The sequence below is a fragment of the Aythya ferina genome (assembly GCF_964211825.1).
Source record: "Aythya ferina genome assembly, chromosome: 1".
In the NCBI taxonomy this organism is placed as follows: Eukaryota; Metazoa; Chordata; class Aves; order Anseriformes; family Anatidae; genus Aythya; species Aythya ferina.
This window is the reverse complement of record NC_140296.1, coordinates 141,827,156-141,840,543: the sequence shown is the minus strand read 5'-3', so window position 1 is coordinate 141,840,543 and position 13,388 is coordinate 141,827,156. Positions and strand designations below refer to the sequence as shown.

The 13,388-nt window shown below is 39.9% G+C and overlaps 1 protein-coding gene across 42 annotated transcripts in view; it reads left to right on the top strand.

Annotated features, from left to right (window-relative positions):
* The window catches only part of CACNA1C (calcium voltage-gated channel subunit alpha1 C), a 476,864-nt gene that overhangs the window by 353,302 nt on the left and 110,174 nt on the right, over positions 1 to 13,388 (top strand). For 21 of the 42 annotated variants that reach the window (XM_084499513.1, XM_084499544.1, XM_084499548.1 and 18 more), the window contains 2 exons: positions 2,858 to 2,932; positions 4,935 to 5,025. In XM_084499513.1, the coding sequence (XP_084355639.1) occupies positions 2,858 to 2,932; positions 4,935 to 5,025 (166 nt within the window). The remainder of the gene's footprint in view (positions 1 to 2,857; positions 2,933 to 4,934; positions 5,026 to 13,388) is intronic. The other 21 variants (XM_084499532.1, XM_084499526.1, XM_084499517.1 and 18 more) reach the window with 1 other exon arrangement.

Genomic DNA, 13,388 nt, shown 5'->3' with positions numbered 1-13,388 from the left:
GCTACACAGAAGGGTACTTGCTTGTGCTAGCTTTCTGCTTGAGTGGTTGGCTGTCTCTTGGCAACCTGCCATCTAATAATTTATTGCATGTCCACAGGGCATTGGTTGGAGGAGGGACATATGTTAGTGCAAGTGGAGAGCTGGTATCAAAGCTTGATGCCAGTGACATGGAACAGAGGCTCTCAAAGGGTCTTGCACATCTGTCTATCTAGCCAGTCGCAGACTGCAGACTCTTTGTCCTTACTTCTGTCTGCTGGGTCTCAGAGCTAGAATTAACACAACATGAAGCATATCTCAGATTTATTTTTAAGGAAGCAGCTAGATAGCCTTTGCTACTTCAGTTGCTGCAGGAACGCTATGTAAGCCAAATGAAATCAGAGTTTAGGCAGTCCAGGAGGAAAATTCTGTATTCAGAGATGAGCCACACTGTGGAGAGATGTAAGAAGTGCAAACATTTCAGAAGCAACTGTAAAGTATAAAACATACTGGTCCTTAAGGTTTGCATTCTACTGAAACCATGAAATACTTTGATGCCTTTAAAAGGTTGTTTCACTTCCCTTTAAAAAGAAATTGCTTTACAGCTTTGAGAATGTGTAATTAATAGGAGATTTCATCAACCAGAGAGAATTACGGTTGTGATGACTAAGGATAAATCCAAAAAAAGATTGCCACATAAGCAAAGCTGCTGTGTTTTGCCCCAAGGAAGTGTATAATATCTTCTATGGGACCTGTCCCTGTGCTGTTGGTAGCAGTTCACTGTACTGGTTTGGTTGGAGCAGGCTGCCCGCAATTTGTGCTCACTGCCCTGTTAGCTGCATTGCTACTCCTGGTGCAGTCAGGCAAAAGTAAACTACCCAGTGGAAATGCCTTCTCACTCCTTTAGCAACCTGCTATCCTTTGTGCCAAGGAGTTGCCTATGTAGAACATAGACATTTAGATGTTAACCTAATACCCTCAGGTGTTAGGTGGACCATTGAATCATATGCGCAGGGATAGTGTCTGTGCTGCAGTTTGGACACCAAAGTGCCTACAATGCAAAGCATGTGCTACATGGAAGATCTGTTGGTCTGCTTGAAGGCCAGGGAGGTGGGGGGCCCACACAGAGACAATATGCCCTCTGCATCTGGTAGAACCCAGCCCTATGGGACCTACGATCTGGGTACAAGCAATAGGATTTTTGAAGATGACAGGGAACCACTCCTGTCAGAGTGCATACTTCACTAATCACACATGGCAAAGGAGGAAAGGCACCAGGATTTCTCCCCCTGAGTCATTTGTGCCCAGGTAGGGGGAAATACGCATTTGTCTCCCTCTTGCTTTTGTCTCAGCTTCCAAAATTACAAGGAGGAAGTGGCCGTTGAGATGGCATAGTCTGTATAGTATGAGCCTGAACATAACTCTGGTCTGGATTAGAGCCCACCATTTAGAAAAACATCTCTTCCTGATTAAAACATTCCTGTGGTAGATTCACCACCAGCATTCTTGGTACATGGTTGCAGTAATTAATTACCCTGACTGCAAAAAATGCCTGCCTTGTTTTTGTTCTGGAGCTGGGGTGCAGGCAGAAGGTCTGTGTCCCTGAGAACTGAATCAGGTAAGAAAGCCATATAGGTGTATTTGGTTTACTTCATCTCATATTCAGCCCCAGTTTATACACACATCTTCTGCAGCATCTTTTGTTTCTAGGATTTGTTAACTGGCCTGAATGACCCTCACAGCAGCTCTGCACATGATTATCCCCTGATTTTGAAGGTGAAGTGAGGTGCCACAGAAAATTAGTGATTGCCCTGCTGAGAGCATATCACATTTGAGAATACGGTCCTAGTCTACTGTCTATCATGACCTCTAACTTCTAGGCCATTATTCTTCTTATACGTGATACCTTCTTAATACTTTTTATTGTCCTTAACATTTTCCATCAGTGCAGTGTAGGAAGTGCCTGGGAGTTAATGCCAGTGAGCTAGCCCAAACCACAGGAGGTGGCTCTTCAGCCTTTGTGTCACTGCACCTGTATCCCTCACTTTAATTTGGCCTTCCACAGCAGTAGGATTAGGGAAGTGCAAAGTACGCTTTGTGACACCTTTGCACATACATCTCTGATATGTGTGGGCTGAGGACCTCCATGCATACATAATAAGCAGAGGATCAACACTAAGTAATGCCATGAAAAGCCACGCAGCAGAAGAACATCAGAGGGTAAATACCAAATGTAAACTCAAATGGAAATCATGAGGCATAGCTGAAGTGTGTCCTAGTTTGAGTAAGGCAGGATAAATCTGAGTGCTTGAAGGTTGTTAATCTCTACAAATGGGAAAAGACAGAGAAATGTGATTATTCCAACTACTTTCCTTTAGCAGCTCCATCAGTTTTGCAAGAGTTTCTTGATATTGAAAAAGTTTAGGGGGAAAAAAAAACCACAAGACATATCATTCAAAAATAGGCTAGTCTAATAAGGATCAGAGGATAACTTTGGGACAAATTGCGATTGCCTTAGTCTCACTGATTTCTGTAGGTCATGCAGTCAAACAAGAAGAGTTTTGCCATTGATATCACTGGAATAAGGATTTGACCCATAAACTTAAATTTTGCCACTTCATGTTCTCAGAAGACAAATATAAAAAAAGAGCAGAAAGCAAGGGAACATTATCCTCAAGTGATCTGTTATAATATTTTTTACTTCCGTATACTTTTGTTTTTGATTTTGTACTTTTAATTCACATGATGAAGTTTTCAGACAGAACTGGATGTCGTGTGCAAGCTGAGTTCCTTGTTTTTTTCTTTTGCCTGTCACTGGCTGCATGTTCTCTATTGATGTCTTGTTCCTGGTACTTGACACTGATCATTTTGTCTGTGAAAGGAAGCACTCCGTCTGGCTTGCCTGATAAGAAGAAAGGAAAGTTTGCTTGGTTTAGTCACTCCACAGAAACCCATGGTAATGTTCGACTGCAATTTGTGTCCACACTGCGTATATCTGTCTGTGTGTGTGTCTATATGTCTCTATGCAGACTGACACATGATGTATCTTTGTATACTTCTGCATGCGCGTGCCTTGCTTTTTCTATTGCTTGTGCAGTGTCCTCTTCATGCACTCAAGATAATAAGCTGTTCTGCAAATCAATCTCTTGCTAATGTCTTCAAGATTGTTTTCCATTTGCAAATAAGCTCAAATATGTCTTGAAAGTGCTTTACCTCAGCTTCAAAGATGACTTGCCAAATATCGGTGTTTGTTTTCTTTTTTTTTCCTCTGAAGGGCTTAATCTGGACTGAAAATTTGAATTATGAATGTCATTTTTTCTTACAATTTACTTGACTCTTCCATGTGCATCAAAATATTAATTCAGTTGATTTCTTAATTCATCTTTCTGAACAGACAACGTTATTAAAACATCTAGTCTTTGCAAAGAAATGAGCACCATTAGAGTACAGTATTTCATGGTTATGTCAAGAGTGGTAGAGAGACTATTATTTCCTATGGGCTGTGTTCCTACAGAAAACAGTAGAAGAGCTTTAGATGTCCAAAGATACACATCGGAAGCACTTGCATCATTGGGATGGGGTGAAGGAAATATTTTGAGGGGCATTTCTACCACAGTTCTTTCAAAGCAGAAACCCAGGTATTTCTTAGATCTTTGGAAGAACCTTCTGATATCTTTCTAGTTTCTGAAAGAAGACCTGTACCCATGGCTCATTAAACATCTGTCCAATTGGAACGCAGAGCATATTTATTCTGTTTTGTCTCTTTTTGCACCATTGACCCCCAAATAGATATTTTCTTATTAACAAGTAACCTGTTTTGACAAGCTATTAAAAGCCTCTCTAACAGCTAATAGTGCATGCTGTCAGATCTCATCTGAGATATACATCCAGTGCAGGTCATGTTTTGCTGTCTTGTTGGGCATCTGAGAGACCTAACTCCTCCATTATTTAGTTTGAAACAACATTTTCTGTATATTTTTGTAATTTTTTTATTTTTTTTTATTAAAAAGAGGGAAGGGAAGAGGACACATTGTATCCTATCCTTTCTTTTCTTCTACCTTAAGTTGAACGTTTGTGTATGAAAGAAGTTACTAAAGCTCATATAGGAGCTGGGAACAATTCATGGAATGGAAACCATGAACCTTTGTGATCAACAGAAGCAAATAAAATATTAAGGTTTCGTAAGAGAAGATAACACCTCCTTGAATTCAGATGAAGTAGGTTTGCACCTAAGTTTGCTTTCATTTAATGGCTATTCCATGACATTTCTGCAAAAGTGGGGGAAATTCTTTCCAGATCTTGGTTGATGGGTGTCAACATTAAATCTCTGCCACAGTCCGTATTAATTAGTTCCTTTGCTGATATTGTCTGAAAGAGTCAGAGTCTGAATTTCCCTCTTATCCCTATAGGCCCAGTTTCTAAGTGCAGGGCTAAAACGCATCAATGGTAGTATATGACAGATGAGCCATCAGTATTATTTGTGGTACTTGCTACCAGGCTAACAGAAGTCTTTTGAATATCTATCAGTCTGATATTTTTTTTTGCACTCCTCTCCACAAGAGATTGGGGAGGGCATTAAGGTGGCTGGGCTGGTTGCAAGTAAGGGGGAATCATCTTAAGCATTCACTGAATCAAGTAAAAGCTTCTTTCTTGGTTTTGAAGGTTCTCTAATTTTCAGTGGTTCTCATTCATAACATTGCCAGAAGCCAACTCAGAAAAAAAAATGAGCAGCTGGCTCTTCCCCTTCCTTTAGTTTTCAAGTAACCTATGTATGTTCCTAAAGTCTACCTGCCCATCCTGGCCTATGCAGGGAGGCAGCAGACTTGATCAACTAATCCTCAGGAGCTGCAGCTGAGGGTCTTTTCATTACACCAGTTCCTTCACTGATGTGATTCATTAATAGATGTGTCAGGTTCTAATGGCCAACCCTCTCTTTTTCTTCCCTTTGACTCTTACAGTGAGCATGCCCACCAGTGAGACCGAGTCCGTGAACACAGACAACGTCCCTGGAGCAGATATTGAAGGCGAAAACTGCGGTGCTAGGCTAGCGTGAGTACATATACGCAGTTATATGTATGTAGGTGCTGGATTGAGCTTTGTGGGTTTAAAGCCAAGGCAAATGACAGCCTTTTTAAGGGGAAGTACACCACAGTATGGGTGAAAGGAGAGGATGGAGATGATCTGTTGATCCCACTTCTTATCTTAATTGCAATGTAAACTCACTCTGGACATTAGTGGAGAGCCTCTGGGATTACATACATACAAATAAATCATAGAATTCCCAAAATAAGATGAACTGGTTTTGCGTAGTAGCTAAAAGAAGAACTGATGGATAAATGTTCTTAATTTAAAATTTATCTTTAGTGATGGATAATGAAATCCAGCATATACAGACCAAGCAGTGAAATTGACTGGTATATTTTAATTTCGCTAATGATTCCTCTACACTTTACGGTATCTTGTAATAGAAATACACATATGGTAGCTCTCATCCTTCAGCTGAATTACACCCTTTAAGTGCTGAACACAACATTATAGTGACAAAGAAATGCATCAATAGGGAGGGAATAATGCCTCCTCAAAATCACACCATTACTGTTAATAGACATGCTCAAGAACATGAGATAGCAGTTATAGAAGACATTTATATTTTATTGTGCACTTTTTAACACCACAGAGAGCAAGAACAGACAACAGGAATGTTTTCTTGCTTTTTGCATGACTCGAACAGGAATGGACCTTATGCTGCAGGCAAATATGTTAATCTCACCAAATTTCCTTGAAAAATGGACAAAGCACTCTGCTGGAGTATTCTGGGATTCTGTCCTGTCCTTGGGTTTACTTTGAGCCCTTCAGTGTTGATTAATTGGTGAACAGAAGTACATAAGAAATACTGATGCCAAAATACTATTTTGGCAGACCTGTGGTGCAATGTTCAGGTCTTGACAGTGACAGGAGGGCAAGTGTGCAAGCCTGATCATTTCCTGCCTTTCATTCAGCTTTTACTGCTCCTGAATTCATGCTTATCATATTAGAGATCTTAGAGGGCACACTTCTTTTTGCCTTTAGCAGCGATCTATGGACCTGTCAGCCATGGATTTATCTGAAACTGCTAATGCTGCCTGCCCTCACAATCTCCTGTGGCAACAAGTTTCCAGAAGCTCACTACCTGCTGTGTAGACAAGTACTTTAGTGTATCTGTTTTAAGCTGATCTACCGCCACTTTCAGTCAATGCCCTCTCCTTCTTATACTGTGAGATCTGGTGATCAACAGTTCTGCATTCAGCTTATCTATCACTTTCATGACTTCATAAACCTTGATTGTGTCTCCCACACACACCCCTAGCCTTCTCCTCTACAAACTGAAGAGGAGGGGATCTTATCTGCATTACACGATGTGATATGTGAAATATGTTATAAATTCAGTCTGCTTTCCTGGAAGTGTCAGCCAGTGACTTACAAACCCCAGAAGAAATTGTGACAGCTTTCCTTCACCTGCCTGCTGTTGTGTACCTGCTGAGTCTGGCATTATAGTTTAGATTAGGAACTTTTTTTCCAAAGGAGCCAGGCTAGGTCTATTCATAGCACTAAGGCAGTTGTAACTCTCCCTTTAGCACCCCACTGAGATGCCTGTGCTCTTGTCACTCTGTAGAAAGCAGTAGCTGGATATGTGACCACTTCTTCCAGCTGGATCTAATTTGGAGAACCATCTCTATTCTGCAGTTACGGTTCCTAACACAATGGGTCCCCTAGTGCTACACAGTGCCAACAACAATGTCAACTGTTACTATAAAGTTGCATATATTTTTAATATTGCAGTTTGCATTCATTTAATGCCCTTAATCCCAAAGGATCCTAAAACACTTTATGAGCTGTACATGCAAGGATTAGGTTAGAGTTCAGCCACCTTCAGGGTAAAATGTGACAGGTGTTTAAAAGCTTAAGGAGAAAAGACATGAGTGTACAAGGAGATGTGGAAGGGTAGCTTGTTTTGCACCGGAACTGTGTGGGGATTTTTGGCATGCAGAACATAACTACCTTAGCTGGAATATGGCCAAGAGAGCTGAAGTTTAACGCAACTCTAAATGTAATCATGATTTAGAATGGAGTTTACTTAAAACAGTCCAACATGTCCACAGGAAAAAAAACAGTACTGTGGTCTGGCGCAGTGATCACCATGCCCACAGTATTAGGAGAAGGGATAGCTATGTCTGATACATTTGGAGGAAGAGGACATAGAAAGACAACAGGAAAACAGAACTTCATTTCTTCTTCCTGTGTTGTAAATCTTAAAACAGTGCCCTAAGTTTCACCAGAGCAGGATGTGTAAGATTCAGGGAGATAAACAGTTTCCTTGCCACTTTCCACTTCCATTGAAAATGGGTGGTGCATAGTAGGGAAATTGAAGTCTGTTATTGAGAAGGGTGAGGTTTTTGTTGTTGTTATTGTTGTTTTTTTAGTCCTTAGCCAAGGACCTTCAAGATCCTCAAGGCCTTACTGAGATTACTTTTCATCTCTCAGAGATGGATGGGAGCCTTCAACCAGGAAAACGAATGACAATCATTGTATTTGAAAGTCTGGAATTAAATACAAATTTCATCAATGCTTTCTGATTTTGTAAACCTGTGGAGCTCCAGATTCTGCAGTTGTGGGTATATTCAGATGTGCCTAGCACTCTAAGGCTTGGACTCCTCTCTGTCTTACTTGTTTACTGTATCACACAGTCAGGTGGACAGAGAAATCAGCTTTCCTGGTTTCAAGAATTATTATGTCCTCCTCTTCTCACTGAGCCTTCATTTAAACCTCTCACAGGTCAATATTCTGCTGGAACATATAAAATGTAAGCAAGGATTTCAGAATTGGTTTGAATAGTATGTAACTTCAATGGGACCTGACTCAGAGCATTAGAATTTGGCCCAGTGTTTCCAATAATTCTTCAGTGTCACTTAATGATAAGAATAGTTCATGCAGAAGTCAGCTGAATTTTTCAAATAAGTTCCTCATGTAGTACTAGTGACTTTCAGTAAGTGTTAATAATTATGGTCAAGCCATCCTGATTTACTCTAGCTGAAGTCTAGCCCTGGACTTTTGAGCAGTCATCTGCCCTCTGGAATTTGTTTTTACAGGTGAAATGACCAGACAAGTTTCTTGTTCAGTTGTTGACTTTCATGTATTGCAGATGAGTCTTCATTTTTACCAGCCTGCTAAAAACATCTAGTGGCCATGAGTCCCCATTGTCTTGCTATAAACACATTTTTTCCCAGAGGGCAGAGACTGCACTGGGCAAGCTGCAACCAGACATGACTGAAGCAACAGGGAGATTTCAAGTCAAAGATAATACATTTATTTATTTAGTGGCATCAGGCTGGTAGGGCATTTAACCACCCCGGCACTGCCACCACCACCATGGTTACAGGCTGATCTCGCCTTCGGAATGGGCTCATGGTAAAAAGTATCCAGGCGACTGAAGGAAAAAGCATTTTTAGTGAAGATAACGTAGAATTACTAGCTGTTCTTTTTGTTTGTATGAAAAGCTGTAGAGTTTTGAAAGGTTTGGTCTGTGAATGACAGAAAGATCTGCTTGAGAAGCCAGGCTCAAGCATGCCTTTTGGAAAAGGAGATCTTCCCTGACAGCCTTTCTCAGCTCCACAAAGACATATGCTATGTGAGATCAAGAGAGTACCTCTCAAACACACTCCTACTGATGAATTGTTTCAAAGAAGCTTTTATTTCTATAGTATCCATACTATAGAAACTGCCTTCATCAGCTGTGCTGTCTGGAGCAATGCCAGCCTTCAAATCAGCAGAAGGAGTTTCAGGAGGAATATAACATCTAATCTCTTTGCTTATTGTGTAAATCTGGTTTCTTGAAACTCAAACAAAAACTTCATTCCTATTCATCCCTAGTTAAATTCTGCTGCCATCAGGTGAGATGTGGCCAAGAGTAGTTCCCTTCCTAAGGTGGGTACTACCTTTATCCGGTGTCTGAATTTGAAGAAGGTTTTGTAGGGTTCCACGGGACATTGAAAAACGTCCAAGAATTTCCACAGTATATCATCTCTGTCATGATATTGCCTTGTACTGTGCTGACATCTGCCCCGTAGTAGAAACACAACAGCTTTTATCCTCAAGGCCAATGTTTGGAAGTAGAACTTATCTTAATTCTGATGTGTCACAGCTCTAATAGCCTGTTGCCTCCAGGTACAAGGAAAAGTGTTTCCTCTACAAGTATCAGTGAGATAAACCCAGAACTAGGAGCAATGGGTTTCTGTTTACAGGATGGCTTTATACCCAAGGCTTTCCAATAGTGAGTAATTTCTCAAAACCTCTATGGTTACTGCTCAGCAGGTCTTAGATTCCTGTGGACAGGCTGTTGCTTATAATCAACAGTAATCTGTTCTGTGCAGGATGGCAGTGTATATAATCTTCTAATACAACCAGAATGCTAATTTTCTAATACAGTCATACAGATCTGGAGTGCCATAATAGAACTTGTTTTTACACATATGTACTAGCAAGACAAAAAAAAAAAAACCTTTGTGGAAACTAATGTTCTGTGGAGCCACAGTAGAAAACTGAAGCACTTGAGCTCAAAGGGAAACACAGCTTAAAATGATCTGCTTTCACTGAAACAATAAGCCGTTTGGCATTTTCACCTTGGCTGGGATTTCCCTACATTTGGGGGACAGTTCGATTGTTTTTTCCACCAAAGAGGGTTAAAACGATAAAAGATGATAAAACAAAATGAACAGCCTATGCTGGCTTTTTAACCAAAAACATTATCCTTAAAATATTATGAGCAATGAAAGCTTTCCCTGGCAGCTGAACCATCGCTGATTTTTTACTTGGTGCTTTCCTGGTAAAATAATTCCTATGCAGCTCTTGCCATAATCAACAGAAGAGCCAATGGTAAAGGTGAAAGAGACAGTTTACTTGCAGGTTCACTATAGTTGCTGGTGTTTTTGAACAATTCTGAAGTGATGGCTTATTTTCCCAGTCTGTTTCCCAGCCCGAGAAGGCCTGATAAATATCAAACCAGCTCAATTTTAAGACAGATAGATCCACTTTTCTTAAGGATGTTCTGCAAATTCTTATTGCTGCTGGCTAAAAAACACCTCTCTTAAAACCAGCATCACTTGTTCAGGTCAGCATGTTCTTCAGTGCTTGTGCAAGAAGGGCAAGCAGAAGGATCTCAGTCCACATCAGAGCTCCAGTTCTCCAGGGCCAGTCTTCTGTTCTATTTTGCTAGAGTTTTTAATAAATGGTCAAAAATTAGAAATGGTCATTGTATGTCCCTGAAGTATTAATTGAATTGTACAGAGGAGAGCAGGTGGAAGGATGGAGGCCCATTGTTTCAGTGTGAATAGCAAAGAAGTAGCTGAGGGTAGAACTTAACCCTAAGACTTTATTAGGGTGAGAGATTATTAGGTATGCAGTATGCGTTCCTGAAAATAATTCCTTTGAATGAGAATGAATTGAGAATTCCTGATTCTATGTCACTATATGCTCTTGTCCTAGGAATGTGGGGGCAGGGGGTAAGGACCCCAGGGTGGGCATCCTCTCTTCAGGGATTCCAGCATCCTGGAATGAAATAACCTTCCATCAGCATGAAGACAGAAAGGGAAGATGGCTTTCCAAAGATCTGTTTTGTTGCTTTATCTCTCAGAATATGGGCTATCTCACTACATTTAAATTACGCTGATTATCCTGAGCTTATGCTTATAAAATCTTTAAATTTGACTGTCTTATCTGTATGTGGTATATAACCAGGTAAGGCTAGCAGAGTTTTTTTAGAGAATTAAAGATATCTAGTCAAATGATAAAAATCTGATTTCTATGTTTTTCTTTCTAAAACATAATCTGAGTTACGTGGTCTCTATGACAAAAACACTCAGTAGTAATGATCTGCAGTAATTTTCTCATAGACTCCAATAGCATGATAAAAAAAAAGAGAGAGAGAGAGAGAGACATTCCAGAGCAGGACATCAGTGGGGAAGCTCTCTTTCTCCCAAATATGTAGAGCATCCAAAATATCAGGGGTGCAAGAGATCCCTGTTTAAACCCATAGCAGAGAATCTGGTCCACCGAATCCCTGGCTAGTGCTAGTTTGGAGTGTCATGGAGAGGCCATGACAAGGCCCCAAATTCAGATTATTTGACTGTCTGAAAAATGCTCTAAGAACATGTTTGTGTACTATGTAGTTAATACTGGTTCTGAAAGACAAAGGCTTCTTGGATCACAGAGGTCACTTGAAAAATATGTTTCAGAGTAGGGCATAATGTTGTCAAAACCAGTTATTGTGCAATTCGTGTTTCCAGAATTCAATTTTGCTCTTGGATTCTGCCTCTAAATATAAATCTCTTCCTCCTCCCTTGTTCTGTTCTATATATACAGCACACCCACATGTGATAGAGCCTTCTGCTGTAGCAGTAAGGCACTGGGGGGGAGGGCAGTGGTTTGTAGCTAACCTGTTGGAGCACTGAATGCACTTGGCTGCTGCTTGTAATGCTCCAAAGATAATTGTCACATGCGTGATGAGTACTACACCTGCCACATCTCTTTTTGCCTAAATAAATAAAAGATTCCTTAAATGCAACAGAGCAGAGCTCCCTTACTGGGAAACCATCAGCCAGAGAGGTCATCAGAGGACTTCATACTCCCTGTCCTTCCTTCACGTTACACTGAGCAAATCCCCCATGACATCTCTCTTCCTCTCTTTTCCTCCCCCCCAACTTCTTCCTGTGAAAGTCCTCACCATCTCATTTTCAGTGTCAAGCTTTCTCTGTGATTGCATTTTTTTTCTTCTTTTTGTTTCTTCTAGCCTTGTCTGATCCTTCTTTCCTGTTCCTTGTAAATCTGATCCATTACAGTCAGTAGGTAGGGCTTATTAAGCAAGACTTCTCAGTGTGATGTTCAGATAGTATTAACATTAAGGATATGCTCTGTGGATAACTAGTGAAGCACCTTTAATAAATTTCCATCGCCTCTGCAGTATAATTTAGCATTCTGTGCAGTCAGTGCATTTCTTCTTCTGTTTTGAAAGAGTTCTTGCGTATGTCTGTAACCATGCTGCTGCCTATGTGTGGCCCAGACAAGCTGCCTTTGACACAGCAATTCAGTGCAAAGGTTTTTTTGTTGTTGTTTTTGTGTTTGTTTGTTTTTTTGTCTTCCGCATAAGGAAACTGGCCCATCACAGACTACACATCAGTGACTGATGTCCTCAGAGAGGGATATGGCCAGTTTTAAGACTGTTAGAGAAAGTAGTGTTGGATGCTTTGAGCATTACTTTCTATTATGTCAGCTAACAGTGAATCCATTTTTAAGCCAGTACAGGAAGATCTTTGCTGACCATTGTCAACAATTAATCACTTTCTTATCATAGAGGGAACTTTAAGAAATGCTTCCACTCAGCAGAAATATCTTATTCATAGTCACTCTCCAGATTTTCATTTCTTTTGTTATTGGTAGTGGATTTTGCAGCTTCTTAAATCAACTCTGAGTAATGTCGTTGCATACACATACCTTTATTTCTCTCTGTGCTCCAATGTGTACATACTACAAGACAGTCAAGGGACTTACAGGACAAGTGTTAAGCAGAGCAAAACACATGCTTGGGAATTGGGATCTGTCCCTAGTTTTAACTTTGACTTCTTGTGTAAGGCTAATGAGATTATTTAGGTGAATGAACCTGAGTGAATGAAATTAAATATTTTAAACACATGTTTAGTGGGAACATGTCCCAGTTTTCAGGAATGCTTGTTACCCCAAATTTCATTGATAGCAATAGAATTGCTGATTGTTCAGTCCTATTTAATTTCAAGACACTTTACATAGATAATAAAGACAAATAAATATGATCATTGGTATGTAAATATGAAAATGTCCACCATATACTGTTTTTCTCTCAATTGCTGGGGGAAAAAAAAAAAAAAAAAAAAAAAAAAGGAAAGAAAAGAAAAGAAAACATTATTTTTTTTCCCATGGTTTCATAATGTGCTTATATATCCTGAAGTGACAGGTGATGTGTGAAAGCAACAAGTCTGTTTGTATAAAGTCATACATATTTTAATATAAGAAAAAAAAAAAGAACTGTGGTGAAAAGGAAAAAAAGAGAGTTACTCTTGAAAAATAAATTTGGTAGCAGATGTACAACACTCCTAGCATTAGGCCAGCTTTTTACTCAAGAGAAAGGCTATTTCACTAATATCTGTAAGTAGTAGAATTGGCATGACTCCTTCTTCATGACTCCCACCAAACAATAAGATTTAGATATCAGAGAATCCTAGCCCTCCCGGTGCCTATATTGCCTCACAGGGGATTCAAAAGGAAAACAGCATGCATTTAAAAAAAAATAATTGAGCTTAACTTTGCTTCTTTCTGTCACTATTCTCAAAAAAGTCTAGAAGGTATGG